At 46.4% G+C, this 18,914-nt stretch overlaps 1 protein-coding gene across 1 annotated transcript in view; it reads right to left on the reverse strand.

The window, feature by feature from the left end:
* SHROOM3 (shroom family member 3) overlaps nucleotides 1-18,914 on the reverse strand; it is a 109,663-nt gene that overhangs the window by 67,411 nt on the left and 23,338 nt on the right. The window contains 1 exon segment of the mRNA XM_031063648.1: nucleotides 9,889-10,043. Within this exon segment, the coding sequence (XP_030919508.1) occupies nucleotides 9,889-10,043 (155 nt within the window).

Raw genomic sequence — 18,914 nt, forward strand, 5'->3', positions numbered from 1 at the left:
CACAGCCCTGAAGTGCCTCTGTACATGGGTTGCCCTCTAAAAGCCAAGTTGCTACGATTTATTACTAAATGGTCTCTGCAGGCTGTAATTTATGAAAGGCAGAAAGAAACGTCCAAGCTTTGGCGACTGAGGTAAATGCTAATATCTGGTAATTCTTCAGCCACTTGGGCTTCTGTGAGGTATTGCCTTTAGCCCTTTGAAGGCATCCAAAAGACTTCTCTTTAACACAGTATAGCACACAGAGAAAACAGTAGCATCAGCCTGAGATGAATTTTTTCAATTTGCTTGAAGGGGGTGACCACCCAATCTCTTTAATTCAAGCATCTCTTCAAATTTCAGATGGGAGGTTCCTCTCATTGCTGCAGCCTGGGAACATGCTCACCCCTGTAGGCATCAGGCCAGGCAGCAGGGTGGTGGGATCTGTGCTGTGAAACAACCTCTTCCTTCGTGCTCTGGATCCTTGTCAGCTCCATTGCCTCAGGGATCTTTAGGGATACTCCCATGCCCACTAGTTTTGTCCCAGTATTCCACTAGCACCACTTCAACCTGCACTGCCAACTTTCCCCAAGCACAGTGGATCACCACATTTTAGATGAAAAAAACAGTTACAATTTCCCTTGAAGCGCACAGCTAAAGCTTTGGCCCATACCTAAAGATAAAACAACCCCAAACAAACTTCAAATTAAAAATATCCTAATAGCAATGAAGCAGCTAATGAGTTTAAAGATTAGTTAATGGGTTTACTAAAGGAGTTCATGTGTCAGGAAATAGTCAAAATCAAATCCAAGTTCAATGAACTTAGTTTTATGATTCACGACCAATCTAGAAGGGTGGATAGGTGTGTGTACAACATACGTCAGGTCTCCAAAGAATGCAAATTTGTGCAGAGCCACCTGGAGCTACAGTGATTGCCAGCTCTGGAGCTGTACTAATCACCATCTCTCATGAACCACCACCCGCTTTCACATTCTCTCTCTGCTCCCTGCAATGTTCAAACAAGAGCATATCCCAGATTGTGGGGCTGGTCCATCTCTGTCCAGCAGTGACGTAAAGTTCGTGCCCAGTTTGCCACCTGCTTTAAATGACTCTCAACTTATTAAAGGTGAAGACCAAGAAGAGTGCCACGAATTTGAGCATGGATTCTTCCAGACTATGAAACTGCAAACTGCACCCTACAAATCGTGGTGTGGATATGAGTCAGAGCCCCTGACGGCGAAGACTCAGCATCCCAAGTGCATGGCATTGATATTACCCTTGGATGCCAACATGCTGCACAGCTCTGGAGGCTCTCCCAAGTTCACCTCTCCTGTGAGCTCCTGGCACTTTTCTAGCCTGAAGTCTGAGAGCTTTGCTTAGATTGCCCAACAGCCTCCCAGTGACAGACCCTGAGCACCAGCACAGCACCGGCTCCCCGTTTGCTGGGAGCTCGCTTAAAACAGCGCCCGAAAAATGCCCCCCCCCTCGGCACTGCACGAACACTCGTTTGCTCTGAACTTTATGACGCCCGTGAGGTTTAGGACAGAGAGAGTCCCTAAGACTCCCGCCCTCCGTTGTCCCCAGCCCCGCGGCGCGGTGCAGCTGCCGGCTCGGCACGGAGCCGCGCAGAGGCCGCTTACCTTTGGAGCCCCTGGAGGCGGGCTCGGGATCCCCATCCCGCCCGAGGGGAGCGCGGGGCCGGCAGCGGGGAAGGGAGCAGGCAGCGGGGCAGGGAGGAGGCAGCGGGGAAGGAAGGGCAGCAGCGCCCGGGAGCGCGGAGCTGCGGCGCGCAGGCAGCGCGATAACGAGCTGCGGGTACAGGTGCTGTGCACGCAGGCACCTCGGCACTAATCCCGCAGGAAAAAGCAGGAGGTTGGCTCGGCACAGGCAGCTCGGATTACTGCCCTCCTACCCGGCAGTCGTCAGCAGGCCTGACAGACAGGAGCAGAGACCGTGAGGAAAGGGGGAATGTGCTGAGTGAAAGTGCCAGTCAGCTCTGCCCCGGCTCCCCGCAGGTTTGGGCTTGGCCCCTCTTGTAATTAACACCGGGCTTTGCGGGGAGAGCGGAGAAAAGAAACTATATCCAAGAAAAAAGTGTTTTCAACCAGGCAGGAACTATCTATTGTTTCTCTCAAAGTTCACCCCTCACATTGCTAATGAAAAATGTAATTGACATAAGGGTGGGGGATAAACACGGTGGAGGAGAGGTGCAGCAGGGATTTTGGTCCCTGTTGCTCACTGGCCCCTAAATTGGGGCTCAGCAATCGACTGCAGGGCTGAAAAAGATGACACAGAAGAAGGCTCTGGAAACTGGATGAAGTCCATGGAAATAATCCCAGGAAACCACATGGCCCTCAACCCACTGGACCCATCCCGCTACTGAGGAAGTCAGCCTAATGCAGCATGGGAGGTTCAGGTGCTCTATACCCAGCCAGGCTGCCTTAACATCCGAGAGAAAGCTAAAAACCTACATTAAATATACATTAAATGTATTAAATTAACATGCTTTTCCTACCAGGAGCAAAATGGTTCATTTCAGGCCAAACAGAACACACAATTGCACTTCCATTTAACCCTAAATAGTTCTCTTTTCCAGGCCAGCTAAAACCAAAACATTCACAGTCTCACCCACAGTGTTCACCACATTTTCTCTACTCCAATGTCCCCTTGACTTCAAGTAAAGGAAATACATCATCCTCTTCCACACAGTTATGTTTTTGAATGCCTCCACTCACCCCCTGACATTTCACCTGACAATAGTAATCGTTTTTAAAAGCCTGGTAAACACAAAAGCCTAAGTGGTAACTCTGAGCTGAGTCTCTTTTCAGCTCCTGAAACATGCATTTTTAACCACTATTTCTGAATTTCATTTCTTTACACATTCTCAATAGGAAAAAAAAGTTATGGTTTATTATGCAGGTATAATGTACCTAAAAATGTTTTACATACATGCACTGAAGATCAGCCCTGCCTCCCTTCTAATGCCAAAATGAGGCAGGAAGCTGAAGAAAGGGGGATTAGGAAAAAAAAGTTCTATATTCTTTGTCCATCTGTGTTTGGGTGAGTTATTCAGGCTGCTCTGCACTACACACAGGAAGAGTTGTGCATATAAAAGAGCATTTGATACTGTCTGTGCAGTGTCTGCTCTTCATTGTTCTTTTGCCTGAGATATTCCATGTATCCAGCCCTAAGGGAGAAGCAATTCCAAGGGATTTGGATGACCTGTACAAGCCCATTCACAAAAAACGTAAAGGAGTTACAGTAATCACTACACCCTAACATCTGTTCTGCTGAAGTAAATCTAGGCAAACACAATTTATATCAGTAGGATTACATCTGTGTTCATTAACCTCTTCTGACCCTACCTCCCTTTCAGAGGAAACCTTGGACCAAGCAGGAAAAGCAAGGAAAAGATTTTGTGAAATGATTTTAAATTAGTAGCTGAGCAACTAAATATTTAACCTGGCTGTGGCTGTGTACACATGTACATCTGTCCACATCAATGCCACCCAAGCAAGAAACCCCTTATAAATCTGTATTTATAGTCAGCTCCCATGCAACCGCAGCTTCTTTACAGCACAGGGATGATGAAATGCAGCTATTCTCAGCTTTCCCTGCAGCTGCCCAGTGAAGGTGTCACCCTGCACCCTTCTGCACCTGGACAGGTAACCAGAACCCCTGTCCAGTCCAAGTATTTGCCCTGTGGACTAAAGGTCACCTCCAGACCATCCCAGATAGTGAACAATGCACGGAGTGCTGGGAGAACACATGCTTGTTTGTCTGAGTTTTCATATTATTGTGATCTGATCCAGCTCCAACCTAATCCTTGGGAAATTCCAAAAAAAGGAGATTCACGCTGTAAATGTACTTTGTATGGCAATGGCAGAGATTTCCCAGCTTTTCCAGTCACTTGCTGACAAATACAACCCCAGGCTGATTATTGCCTGAAGAAGGCAAACTAATCCACAGGCACAGGGTGAGAGGAGCAGCCAATTGGAATGGCAGTGGCTGGAAATTCCTGGGTTCCTAATGCAGCTTCAGCTGGGGGGTCAGTCTGTAACATCCCAGCAACCATAACACATCATGGTGGCTGGCATTTATTTCTTTCCAAGGCATTGCCCACTGTTCCTATCAGTGACCTAAAAGCTTTTTTTCAAAAATTGTATCTAGATCTCCCTTACATTTACTAAAACCCTATCATTCCTGAGCTGTAGCTAATTAAATCCCAGACAGTAAGGATTTGCCAGGGATTTAAAAATTAAATTCTGTTCACCTCTCAGCTGTCTGATGAGACAGGGACTGCAAACATTTCAGTGAATGCATAGGAAACTCCTCTATGAAAATACTGATGCTTGAGATATTAAAGACTGACTAGTTTGATCCAAGACACAAGGAATTGTTAAGACCTTTCCTTACCAGGATGTACAGGGCTTGGAAATCCCATCCAAACAGTGGGTGAGGCCCCTGGTGGGCTTTGGCTGGTCACACCCATTGGCATTACATGAGGAGCTGCAGCCCCAAGCAAAGGCTCATTTTTGCAGTGATAAAAGGATGCACTTTGAAAGAGCTGAGACACAAGGAGACATGAGCAGAGGCACGCTGGAAAGCCGAGGAGGAGCTCACAACAAACAGAAACCAGCACTAGACGCAGACCACCCTGGCAGCCCTCAGATGCCAGCTTTGGCTTCTAAGCTGTCAGTTAAACATTCCATGTGCATGAAGCCTTCCTTTCTGCCATTCCCCCAGCCATCAGCACGGAACAAACCCCAGCACACCGCAGAGCAGCTCTTTGGGAAGGCGCTGCTGCGGAGCGGGGCGTGGGCCAGCGCCAATTCTCATTCATTTCATTCACAAAACTCGGATTTATTCGATGCAATTTTTTGGCACACTGTCAAATACAGCACAAAATTACATTAGTGTCATAAGAGGAAAGGATTAGTGGACAGACTTCTTTGAAGAATTGTGTTGGCACTTGTCTTTTTGTAAAAATGCCAGCAGCTTCCCCTCTCTCCAGGAATAGCCCATTTTCTCCTGGTCAATGAGGGAAATCACTGCTCAGTGAGGGTCTAAGCCAAAGCCTTTTGGAGTCTGTGGGAATCTTTCCACCGATTTCCATAGGCTTGAATCAGCTCTGAGCTGCAGATGTCAGCTGTGCTGACATCTTCCTTCTGCCCTTCCACACCTCCATAGGGTCATTTATCAGGTGGAGTGCAAGACTTTTCTCCTGTATTTTTTCCTAAAGCCTCAGTTATAGTAATTTGCTGCCAAACCAAGAACAACTCTGTAGCTATGGCATAAGTGCAAGTATTCAGGATGTCTGGGTTTAATTCCTGATCTTGCCACTGAGGGGTTTAAAGGAGTTGATTAGAACCAGATCTGTCTGAAAACACAGCCCTGGCCCTGGGAGGCCCACGCAGCCCAGAACCTTCTCGCTCCCAGCATCTCCCCCAGGTCTCATCATTCAGGCAAGGGGGCCCAGGGCCAGGGATGTACCAAGAGAATTACCAAATAACCCAAGTGATGCAGGGAATCTGTAGGGAAGCATGAAAACAAACATGCAGATTATGGTCATAGCAAGGATAAACTTAATCCTTCCTTTTTGTACAGTTTTTTTGCACAACAGGAAAAGGAGGATGTTTTCTATCCCTACTCCTCCTTTATTTGACTTATATTTTTAGTCTGAGGTTCTTTGAGAAGGAAAAGAATTGCAGGCACTGCTAAGCCTGAGGCAGACACAAACCACTACCACCGAAAGCGGAAAATCAACCACTTTGAATACTGATCTTCACTACAATATTGTGTACACCACATAAATAATACTTGAACAGGCTTCTTGCAGTCACTGGTGTCAGAATGACTGGATAAATGCTAAGAGCACACATGTGCATCCTGGAGCAAGCAGCTTTGCTGTAAATCACAACTAGTTTGAGATTTATGCTTTGTCCAGTCTCACTGGCTCTGCAAACACAAGTGTCACCATCACATCCCAATCTGTGCTGGCCTGAGCCCTGAAAACAGCACCCTGGAAGAGATCTGCAGGGCCCTGCACATTGGTATGGGCAGAGCAAGGGCCTAAAACCCTGTTAATTCTCTGCAGAACATTTTTCACTGCTATTCAACCAGCAAATATTAATAGTGCTTTGCATTAATTAACCCAGCCTGAGGCTATATCCCTCTGCAGGGCACTGTCCCCTGAACAAGAAGGACTGCACGGGCTGTGCCCTGTGCCCGCCCTGCAGCCGCAGCGCTGAGGAGTGGCCTGTGGGAGGCTGTGGCTGGGCGGTGTTTGTGCTGGAAAGGCTGTGTGGGACTTGTCCCCTGCGGCCAGGGTCCCCTTGGTGGCACAGCCCCGTGTGCCGCCACGCCTGGCTGCCCTAATTGCCGCTGTTAGGGACAGGCTGCGTGTCCAGCCATGTAAACAGTGCGATGCTCCCGCAGCCATTCCTGCCCACTGACCTGTGCTAAAGCCTATTTTTGGCAACTGCTCCAGGCCACTGTAGGGGCTGTAAAGCACACAAGGCCCTGCCCATGGTTTGAGCCTTATCTTCAGCTGATGAAGGCATGCACAACACAATTAGATCAGACTGATAGAACTGAAAAGGGTCTTTTTGTAATTGCATCCAACTCTGCTTGGATACTGCAGTTGGAGAGGAAGCAACAGAAAAAAAACAGGTTGGAAATAATGATGTATTTCACAACAAACCAGCTAAATCTTACTTCTTTTGTAGTTGTATCTTTCAAACAGCTTTTTCTCTACCTGGTTAGAGATCAACTGAGTATCAAAACCTCTGTAAGGCAGTTTGCTGAGGACAGTAGGCCAGCCTCCTGCTACAAAATCCAGCAAACTGGTCTCTCCAGTTTCCCATTGTGATTCACACGGACTGCTCCAAATGGGCAAACCCTGAGCAAAGCGACCTCCCCAGCATCAGCCTGTGAATTCCTCAGGCCAGATGAAACTGGTTGTTGTCATGCCCATGGTGAGAGACATTTGTCGCCAGCAGTGATTGAGGCACACTGAGTCACTCCCTGGGCTGCAGAGCAGCTCCTGCTCCAGCTGTTTCTGGCCTCAGCACGATGGAGTGAGCATCAGCAAGGCCCCTCAGAGCACACCAGCTGCAGGCCTGAGGTGTACAGGAATAACCACACATATCTGAGTCCATTGTCCTGGAAATGAATGGGCAAAACCAGTGAGGAATGGGCAGAGAGGCAGGACCTGGCTTTGGGAACAGCCTTTGAAACAAGGGAGGTGTGAGCAGGTGTGCTAAAGAAGCAGAGAAAATGGAACATTTGAAAACTGTCACTGAGGGCTTCTGAGCTGGGGACAAGACAAACAAAATGCAGCTAGAGAGTATCCATGAAAACTGTTCAGCATTTATCTCCCAAATAAAGATCCTCTTAGGGAATAGGCACAGGATTTACTTAACGCTGGGGCTCATTAGGGCATTCTCTGCCTCTGCCCTACTATAAGTCTGTGAGCAAGGAAGCAGAAAGTGTATAAATTCACAGCTTCATGTCTCTCCTCCTGCAAGTTCCTCCCTGGGGACAGCAGGACATTTGCACAGGAGTGAGAGGCAGACTGTGGTCCTCATGTACTAAACACTCTGGTGCTGGTCATGTGAGATAGATCATTTTTCTTACTGTTACTTATTGTAGCCTTTTATCTTGCCCTGTATTTTCCCTAATTTTGCCTTCACATTCCCTTCTTTCAAACTATTTCCACCTTGTCCCTCCATTACACTGATCAATCAAACCTCAGTTGATGAAGACTGATGATGACACATCAGTTGTGACATTCCAAGGGAAGTACCACATCATTGCATCAGCCAGTCTGCAGACCTGCAAGGTGTTGTAATATCTACTTCTGCTTAGTAATACATGGAGAGACTCACCCTTTAAGTACAAAAAGCTTACCTTTGTCCTGAAATAAAAACCAAGATTAAATAGCAATCTGAGTATGCTGTGTGGGCTATGGCACAATACATATGATTTTTAAAATGTGTGCTTTCTGTCTGGTATGATGGTTGGTGTCAGCACCACACAGTTACAAAGAACTTCTCAGGTTTTCATTTGGAAAACAAACAGCTAAACCCTCAAAAACATGCTGACCTGGAATATGCTCTGCAGAGAGCCAGAAGCACATACACCAAGCAGACTTTGCTGTTGTTTGTATATGACTTGTAAGGAGTAAAGTCCATGTCTGTGGAGGTTTGTGTCACCCCATAAGGAAGACTTTCTGTGAATACTGAGAGCACTGAAAAATTCAGGTTACAAACAGGTCAGGGAGTATTCAGACTACTGGTACTTGCAGCAGGGAACTGTAATCCATTTCAATTCAATCATTATGGCAAGTTTACAAGAATCAGCACCACACGCATTTCAAAAACACTTTATTTTCAGATGATGTAGTACTGCAGATCTCCAACCAACCATTTTATCTCTTCTTACCTTCTAGAACTGGAGACGAAATCTCTGCTTCTACCCTGGCCAGTGTGCTGAATCTGGCCACTTGTGGTGATGGAGTGAATTCAGAGTAACTTGTGACCCACTGCCCAGGGAGCAGTCAGGACCTCACATTTCCTGATTTTTGCTGCTTTCATGACAGCACTGCAGGGTGAGCTGGGACTGGGTCAAATTACCTAAAGGCTGGACTCTTAGCTCTTAATTGCAATTTTCCAGTTCTAAACGTATGGATTATCACTGAGCTTTAAATGTGCACAATGGATTCAAAGTACCTTGGCAAGGGGATGGTATGTGAATGTAATACCTCTAAAAGTTAATGTGCTTGATCCTTCTATTGGTGATGAATGAAGCCATGAAAGACTCCCCACCAAATTTTTTCATGTTCACTATAGTAATTCAATCCAGAAAAGCATCAAAACCCTTTGTATTTCTTTAAAGAGGGAAAAATAGGTGGAAAGGTGTTGGGAATATAAAAAATGCAGAGAAAGTATTGCATTGCAAAACAAACAGGTTCTGTTTCCACAGTTTTGCTAAGGTAGCTTGAATTAAACATTTGAATTACAATCTACATAGGCTTAAAGTAAAAACCGAATCTAAAAGGTATTTTTGGAAAACACTCAAATTGCAATGAACTCCTTTTGCAAATCCTCTCCCAATGGGTGCACAAACCATGTAACAGTTCTGTACATTAATATTCAAAATTTGCTGTAAGGTTGCCTGAAGATGTTTTAGTTAAACAACCAAAGAGAGTCAGCAAAAGCACAAAGTACAGCCCAGAGAACAGGAGGGTGCTGTGCTGATCTTTACCCAGACTTCTTTTTGCCCAAGTGTGGAGCTTGAGGACAGAGCTCTCCATAAAGTGATACCAGCTATCACTTAACTGGCACAGAAAGAAACTGGACATGGCCACAGCAAAAGACATAGGTAGAATTTCTGTCAAGGTTTAAAAAAAACCAAACAACACAAATTCCAGACCCAAACATCTTGGATTCAAAATCCTCTATCACTCACCTGCAGAACATCAAACAGCTCCAAATCTTGATGAGGCCAGTGGAAATCTTTCTGCTGCCACAGCAACAGTGACAACATGCAGCAAATGAGGCAAGAGCTATGTACAGAACTACCACCCTTTGGCAGGGAGCCCCAGGGACATGGGAGGAAGATGGGACGGCCTGTACATCACTGAACAGGGATCCTGGAATGTCATGTGGCAGGGGAGCAGTGCAAGAGAAATGGGTGTTTCACATGCTTGGACTTATCAGTGACAAAGGAGCCCTAGAAATATTGGTGAAAGAACAAGCATTTGCCCTTAGGCTCATGCCTGTGTGCTCAAAACAAGGCTTGTGCTCAGATTAGGCCAAGCCATAGGGCTCCAGCTGGAGAAGTGAGGGGCATGGCTGGGTGGCCTGTGGGGCAGGAGGAAGGCAGGGAATGACTGTGGCTCTCGCCTACCTGCGGACGACAAGCTTCAGCTTCTTGTAGGAGCCTTTCACCAGGGAGATGGCCTCTCTCCTGGAGCTGCTCAGCTCCACCTCGTTGATGTTCACCACTTCATCACCAGCCTGCAGCTTGGAAGGCAGGGAATCTGCCTTCCCTCCCTCTTCAATCTGCACAGGAGAGAAGGGAGAAAGTGAGACGTGCCTGACATGGTTTGGCTTTCACCTGCAGAACTGAGAGTGTGTTTCTGTTCAAGAATTAATCTACCAGCCCCAAATTCTGCTCTTGGATTAAAAAAACCCTTTGCCAGCCAGCTCACTCAAAGGTCTGTGCTTGCCACCCCTACATTTCTTATAGAAAGGAGTTTGGAATCAGCAGCCAGATGAGCTCTGCCAAGAAGCACTGCTTAGAATAAGCCTGAAAAGTCTTTGGTATTTGGAAGCAGTGAACTCCAGCAAAACAGCCATGGACCGCCTCTTGATAAGAGCACCCAGGCACCAGCCCAAGGGCAAAGCCAGGATTAGAAGAGCTTGGATGTGATTTTGTTTGTTCAAGCTCCCCTTTGGGATCCAGATGCCTGATGAACAACAGCTTCTTTATTATTGGCCAGCAGCAAAGCAGGAGCACTCAGGTGTAGGTAGTTAATGAAGTGCAGCATCTCTGTAGGGTTTTTCAGCTAGGGATATAAAGAAAGTAGGTGATTATTCGAATTTTATTAGAAAGTAAGCAGTCTGATCCCGGCTATGGAGTGGCAAGGCTAGAAGCAGAGTCCCAGGGCATTTGCCTCTGCTTTGTATGGCCCATCATGTACACAGTGTAGTGACTCCCCATCTGTGTGCCAGTAGAAATACACGAGGCAGAGGAGAAGAAAATCTGGCCCAGGATCTGGGAATTGCAGCCTTGTGCACTAATGCACTCTCTTTGCAAAGGCATACACTAGCATAGCAGAGGGCTGGGTTAGGCACTGCAAATGCCGAGTTCGAGGAGACTCGGGAGTGCCACCAGCTCCAAGTGCAACTGATAATTACTTTGACTGCAAAACCTGTCACCACAACACCTGCTTTTCAAAGCACCCTGCAGTCCCTGCCCAACAGAGGCTGTGACCTGTGTTAGCAGATGCCACAGGACTCCTGTGGAACATCTCCTGGCACAGCAGAAGTAGAAGCACTTCCTTCAGGCACTCACCTGCCCAGACATCCTGCTGACACAAAGAGATGTGGCTGCATTGGTTCTGCCTCAAATCCAGGCAGGAAGGGCAGCTGTGCGCAGGGGTGAGATTTTCGGGGCAGTGGAATTGCAGGCATACTTCTGGAAGTTGCTTTTATTTCAAGTCAGGCCAAGCAGTGTGTAATTAAGCCATGCCCCAGACATGTAACTCAGCACATGCAGACACACTGCCCAGGTTTTTACCAGGGCATTAGTTTCGGTGTTGAATGGTGATTTCTCACTGGCAAAGCTGGTCTGTTCCTCCTAACCAAGGAATTCCAGCCCAGCTACCTTCTAAAATGTAAAATTTGACTTCCCCAAACATCAGCCAATAAAGTCTCCAAACCCCCTAGAAAGGGAGGTAAAAATCATTGTCATTCATTTTACCAGGAAGTCATTCCACTGATGAATGAGTTTTTTCTTTTCTTCTGAAGAATGAATAAAACCACAGGAATGAGCCTTCCCATAAAGAACCTTGTATCACAATTACCAGGAAGGGTGAGAGATGAAACATTAGCCCTTGCTGCCAGTATAAATAAATAACAAACAAAAAATGCAGTATTGCTGCAGTTTATTGCTGCTATAAAGCAGAACAGGTGGGTATCATTTCAATGAAATACAATAGTGGGGTACTAGGGGTTAGATTAACTTGTGATACAGTCAACAGAAGGGATTTAATGTTTGGGTTTGCTTTATGTTACAGCATGTATACTGGAGAAAAGTACTGCTTGGAAAAATATGTTTTGTAACAAATACCAGCTACTTCAAAGGCTGTGATACTCATCAGAAGCATTTGTATTCATTTGTGCCTGGAGGAACCCTAACCTTAAAAAAATCAGCAGAATCATGATCTCTGCTTTATCATCTAACAATTCCAGTTGTAATTATATATTTGAGGTTTTTCACTTCACAGGAACACTTTTAAGGTTGTCTTTGCAACTACAGGGGCTAGACCTTCCTTTTTCTCCTTTTGCAGTGAAAATGGACATTTGGATTCTTCCATATTCACCTTTATAAAGAATGTGAAATCAAACACTTTCAGGGAATACTAAACCCTGCAATACTTCTGATCATGCTGATAACGTTATTAACTGGTCTGAAAGAAATCTTTCTTCAGATCCTGATGCATTCCAGCTTATCCCTACGCCAAGGGCTCTTAAACTGCAGCCTGCAAGGCCAAGCAGCCAGCCACACTACCAGAGTAAAGGATGCCTTGAAGGAATGTTTGTTAGCATGGGTAGAGTCATCTGCAAGTTACTCCAGAGGCTGGAAGTGAATTGCTTTGCTCCTGTGTGCTTAAACTGTCCATGAGCAAGACCTAAAACCTAAAAAACATTCTGCCTTTGGAAGGTTTAGATGGCAGCTTCAAACCTGTATTACTTACAGACTTAGAGAGAATATAAATGGAGATGTGGACTGACACTTTATTGTTGACACTGTTCTCTCATCTATTACTAACCTGTTAGCATCCTCATCTCTCATCTACCCAGCTGGAATTACCTGCATACAAATTCCTGAAAGTTCCTGGAAGAAAACATTCACAACAGGCCTGTGACCTGGTACTACTGCTCAGAGAAGCAAAAAAGGCAAAAATACTTATAAGGTTCCATCAAAAGTCCAGAAACAAGGTCTTGTCTCCCAAAGCAAAGCTCAGATGCTCCATGTCCATTCCTCATCTTTGCATGCCTCTGAAAATATTTGTGTTTAAGGAGTGGTGATATTTCCTGGGAAGGATTGAGTGATTCAAACAAAACAAGCTGCACTATAAACACAAAGCTCTATCACAGTGTAACAATTATCAACAAAGCAAACAAACCTCAACATGCAGGTGACCTGGTTAAATGAACACCTGCTTTGCTGTACGAGGGTGCACAGAGCCCAGGATGGGATGTGCTGGAGGCACAGAGTAGAGGATGGGAGATGTGTGCACACCATGCAGCCACAGCAGCCAAACAACACCAGGTGGGGACCACCTCTGCCTGTGGCTCCCTGCTCTGACCAGCCTGACTCACCCTGTACACCAGATCTCGAGTGAGTGGAAGTGGGAAGGCGAGTTTTCCACTGTTCCCTAAATCCCCAGTGGATCTCAGTGCTGCCACTCAGCCAGGGCACAGCCAGCACTGCAGTCTGTTGTTTTCAGTGTGCAAGTGGACCAGCCACAGCATTGCCAAAACCACCCTCAGTAATCACTTGTGGCAAAAATGTGATGGCCAGAAGCTACAGGACCTCGTGCAAGGGGCCAATCAGTAACCAGCAAGACCTCTTATGGTTTATTTAAGCTGAGAAAAACAAGGTGAAATGCAGCCAGCACACCTTGTGGGTGTAATGATTGTCACTCATCCATCAGGAGCAGGAGGAGCCAGCAGGAGCCAGCCAGGGACTGGAGTTTTTTCCTTTTGGCTGAATTAGGCCAACTGCTCTGCCAAGTCAAGTTATGAGAGGTGACTCTGGCAAGTATGGAGTGGAGGAATACCTGAAAATCAGTCTGGCTTTGAACCTTTGGGGCTGGATTCAATGGCTGGTGCTTACTACAGGTGCTGTGACCAGAACCTAGGCAGTGCCAGGAGGGGAGAACAATCCCTTGCCCTTGAAATCAGCAGGAGCATCTGTACAGCAAAACACGTCAATAGCATAAAGGCTCTTGTTTTCCATGCCTCAGTTTCCCACCTGGGAATGGACACAATTGTTCTACCTCCTCTGTCCTGTCTAATTAATGTGTGAGTGCTCTGTGGTGGTGATGATCCAGATCCTGGCTCTTATTCCAGATGTCTCTGCAAATCCCTAGCTCCCAGGCCCTGGCCCTGGAGAGAGTCCATGCCAATTAGAAACATGCAACAGCAAAGTATTCCTTTCCAGAGGAAGTTCCAGACAGGATGGTTCCCACTTCTTGTGAAACCCCATCAAACTTCTGTGATTCCAGCATGTCCCACACCTCTTCCTTTCTCCTGTTTATCACAAAGCCATCTAGCCAATTCTGTCAGGCTCTTTTAGAAAGGAGAGGACAAGGAGCTCCCTGCCAAGCTGGTCTCTCCTAAAATGCACCCACTTGAAAAGGCCTCCAGAGTCTCCTCGGGCTGATGCAAACTCCAGTCCTGCTGTTGTCTTCTCTGCAGCAAAGCCTTCCATGCCCACTGCCCTCTGCTGAAAATCCCAAAGGCCACCCCTGGTCTTGCTTTGCATGAACATTCCAGACCATTTTCTTGCCTTAGAGGAGGCTTCTTGTCACTCAATAGATCCTGCAGGAGACTTCAAACCCATGTGTTCCCCCTTTTTTTGGCTTACTGTAAAAGCAAGAAGTTGCTTAAGCAGATCACCAAGGATACATAAGACTTACTACTGCTGCCTTTTGTTTGGCTCACTATGGTTACTGTAGGTTCAGAGAACACTGGCTAACTGAGAGCCTTTCTTGGTTATTTTAAAGAAGTTTTCTTTACTTATCCCTCTCTTCCCTTTCTTCTAGGAGCTTTTGTAAAAACAAATTCTCTGCAGCTCTTAAGATGGATTATTCCATCTTTGTGTCCTTTCTATGATGAATAGTACATGTAAACTGAAAACTGTAAACTTGCTTGAGTTTCTCAACAAAAAAAGTGGAGCAATCAAGCAATGATGTGTGCACACTGTATGCAGTTGCACAGGTGAGAGCAGAGCCATGCAGCAGGTCAGGACAGTTCCTGGGGGACACCTGGAGATGCCCTGGAAAAAGCAGCAAGCCAGCATAGCAGGGTGTTGACAGAAGCAGCAGCAATTGCTATGACAAACTACTGCCCTTTTCGTGTCAGGTATTATAATGATGGGAAGAGAAGCATCACATATGAACTGCTGGAGGTGGCTGTTCAGAATTCCTGAGCTGCTGAAGATTTTATAGGAACTGACAGGGTGAAAGAGGAAGCAATTTTCCCCCATGAAGGAATAAAGAGAGGGAGCTTTCTCTGATGCAAGGAGTCCCTGACTTTCCCAGGAGCAGCATTACAGAAAAATGTTCTCTGCTTTAGACCTCTTGTTTTCAAGTATTTTACTGGAACCATTTCCATTCTTTCCAGTAGTAAGATGTGTTTCCTTTGAATCTGGGGTTCATCTCTTCACAAGGTCATCAGCACCAGTGCAATGTGAGGGAAAGGGTGGAACCAGAAAATCTGACTGTATTCACTGCAAGTTCAACAGCCAAGGTTTTAGTCACTTTTCAGAGCCCAGACTGGAGCTTCAAACTGGGAAGACTGGAATGTTTCATTTCCCTGTCCACTATGAGGTGTAGCAGAGCCACACCGGACCACTTGTGCATTGCACCCAGTGCAGAGCAGGGCACGCATATTTTGGCTTGCTCAGAAAATTCACTGAGTTGCTGAATTGATGTGGGCTTTGTGTTGGAGATTTTTAATCCCCTGTGGAGTTCAGAGATGGTTCTCAAAACCCAAAAACAAAGCTGCAGAGCTGCTGAATGTCTCCAGAGGATATGCTGCTCCCCTCGTTCAACCTTAATGCCATGTCACAACTGGGGGGCAGTGACATGCAGCAAACAGAAATTCCTCCCCATTGTCCCCAACCTCTGTGTCAGCCTGACAGAGCAGTTAAGACAATTCAATCAAGAAATAGTTAAGTCAAAGGTCTCCCCCTGGAGCCATGTTTCTGTTGGATTTCCGCATCCCTGTGCATACTTGCATCTGGAGAGAATTCAGCTATTGCCATTTACTCCAAGCTAAGGAAAGAGTTTCCAAATTAGTTATTGTTTTATGCTGCAGCTGAGCAAGGAAGGCTTTTTTCTCATAGTGTTCTGCATTGTTCTACAATAACATTTATGCTCCCAAGTTCAAAGCATAGTAGTGTGCTAATTTATTCCAGGTGATCATACAAGGTTCATATTGAATGACTGCACCTTGAGAGGCTGAACTTGATTCAGTGGAAGAACAAGTTAAACTCCACAGTTTTCAAGGGTTAGCAGTGCTCTGCCTCTCCAATACTTTAAAGTAAATCTGTTCTTTAACACAGGCAGAAGAAGGCATTTTCTCCCCCACTCAGCCTGAACATGTTGATGAACACCCAGGATGTGAGTGCAAGTGGCACAGATGGTACAGTGACTGTGGGCACCAAAGCTGCAATCCAGCTGCAGATATGCCAGTGGGATCCATGCAGGAGGGATGCAAGTTACAGACAAGTGCTGAGGATTCAAGGTCATTCCCAGGACTGCCCTGCAGGCTCCAACACTTCCACACCTTTCCATTTCCTGTGTGATTGTTTCCTGTCCTGGGAGCAAGGTTAATCTCAGCAGCCAGCCCCTCAGCAAAAAAGTGGCAAGAAGTGAATGGAAAACAGATTGCTGGCTTGGGCTCCAAGAGATAAGGAGCCATGCCTGGATGAGTTTGCGTCTGACTCCTCTTGGTGACTCTAAATTCCTAAGCCAGTAGAGGAAAGAAGGCTTAGCTCTTAAGATAATTTTCCACCTTCTTAAGCACAAAACTGCTAGGCTCCCACAGAGATTTCTACATTTAAAAGAGGAAGGGCCAGGGAAAATCAAGTCTTCTTTCAACTAATGCACAAAGAAAGATGGGCCTGTGGTGCAGCTTGGATTCAGGCCTTCAAGAAGCGTCCAGGATCTTTTCTGTTACACGAGGCAAAACCAACAATACATTTTCTCCACCCCTCTTCGATTATACAAGACAAGGAACTAATCTGTGTTTGCTGTGGGCAACGCCTCGAGCTGCATAAGGTCCCACTTTTAGAGGCTTGGTACAAACACCTCATCATGGACAATTCCTGCCCCAAGCCCTGCAGCTTTGAGAAACAGAGGCATGGAAAACAGATGTGGAAAAGCTGTGATGATCAAGCAGAGAGGCAGCACCAAAGTCGGCTCTCAGCTACACATGGGTGACATATGGACTGAACCTCTGGGCAGGGAGAAGAGCAGCTGCAGGACAGGGCAAAGCCAGCTGGCTCTCAGCCAGCATAAATCCATCACCACTGCCTCCTCCTGCCTTTCCCTCCTGTTGCTTACAGCCCACTGGAAGTGGGCAAGGCAAGGAAGGACAGAGGTACACCCGGGTCAGCTACAGAACAGCGATGCCAGTGCAGGTGCAGAGCAGTTCTTGCCCTGTGAGGGACCACTTCGTCCTGTTCTTCCTCTGCTTCCTGCTTCCAGCTCCAATCCCAGCCTGCAGAACACACCCTGTCGGTGCTCCTGGGAATCAGAGAGCCTTACTTCTCTGCTCACTGTTTGGTTTTTGCAAACAATCCATTCCAAGCATGCCACAGAGAGTATAGCACCAGGTGACACAAATACTGGGGCCTGGAGCACGTTAACTTGATCCTGTTTGGTCTGCGGTGATTATCGGCCGATATCAGCTCAAGGGGCTACAAGAACTCATTCCCTGTTCCTCTGTTGTAGCTGATACAGCTCGCCCCTCTCCAGAGCACACAAAGCCAGTGGCTGCACATGGCTGAGAGTTAATATTTGCTTTGTAAGGGGAGAGTTAAAAATAGCTGTTTGCCAAAGAGTCTGCTGGAAAGGTCTTCTGCTCTGCTCCAAACACACCCATTCTTTTTTTTCACCCTGCTTTGCCATCCTGCCCCCAACCTTACAGTCCTTCCTCACATTTCTCACAAGGTTTCAGGAATTAAAATCCAGTCCCTACAACATTTTGACATCAAGCTCATTTAGCCTAGGCAAGAGGCTGTCAAACTTGTAGACACTCAGCATAGGAGACAGCACTGCCTCACAGCTGTGAGTCTGTGGCACTCAGTGCTCCTCACTCAGTGTCACACGTTCCTCAAAAATGGAGATGGGCCTGTGGAAGCAGTCGTAATTACTAAAACTGAGGTAAGGTGCTGTTCAGGGACTGCCTGAACCCTATGAATTTTAGGATATACAGTCACTGGCATTGGCTGTTCCCTAATCCTTCCCACAGGCACTTGCACAGAGCACACACATCATCACCAAACAGCCCTTGGTGGTTGCAGCCTATCCCTCAAACTGTGGGATGCTATGGACTACCATCCCCTTGCAAAAAGGTTAAAGGTGCAAGAATTGGCCCACCTCAAAATGCCCCCTTTGGCACTGAGTGCAATTGGATCCGTTTAGGAACATGTCATTACTTTTTGCTGTTGGCAGATTATTTGCTGTGTACTGCATGGCCTTCTGTACCTTCTGTCCCCTCCCTCTGGCTGTCCTCACCATCTAGGAAAGCAGACCAGTTGGAGATGTGTCCTCAAAATTGTGTTTGTTCCCTACTCCAAGGACAACTTTCCAAGGTTTGGGAAAGCCAACCCTAGCATCACAGGAAGAGCCATAGAAAGAAATTCAGTCACTGCTTTAATCTCCTGGCTGTTCTAAAATCAAGGCACAAATGGCAATGTGCCCTTCTCTACAGGATGTTTAACAAATCTTCCCAGACTTTTGTATTACTGGTTTTATACTTGCTTTTATGACCTATATTGCTGTAACCCCCTGAGGCTTGACAGGGTGATCAACTGCCAGGAGACTTGTTTGGGATTGTCTCATTTTGGGTTAACTGGAAAATATTCCCAGGTAAGAAAATATAGCTGAGATGTGCACACCTGGGATCAGTTTGGAGGAGAAAGGAGACAATCAGCAGCTCTCAAAGGACAGTTGTCAAGGTTTTTTTTCATCACATGATTAGGCAGTGAACTTCCTGCCTTGGCATATTGCTCACATGGATTCAAAGCAGAAATGTCAAGAAAATCCACCCTGCAATCAGGTAATTCCATAAATTAGGTGAATCTAAAGCTATGGGATTTTCTGGCTATTGGAACAGGTAGTACTTATCTTTCCTGTAGACAGATCCTTGGCCCCAGCAAGGCCAGTTACTGCTTTTGTTTTTTGCCAC

Source organism: Geospiza fortis, unplaced genomic scaffold (assembly GCF_000277835.1).
Source record: "Geospiza fortis unplaced genomic scaffold, GeoFor_1.0 scaffold909, whole genome shotgun sequence".
Classification (NCBI taxonomy): domain Eukaryota; kingdom Metazoa; phylum Chordata; class Aves; order Passeriformes; family Thraupidae; genus Geospiza; species Geospiza fortis.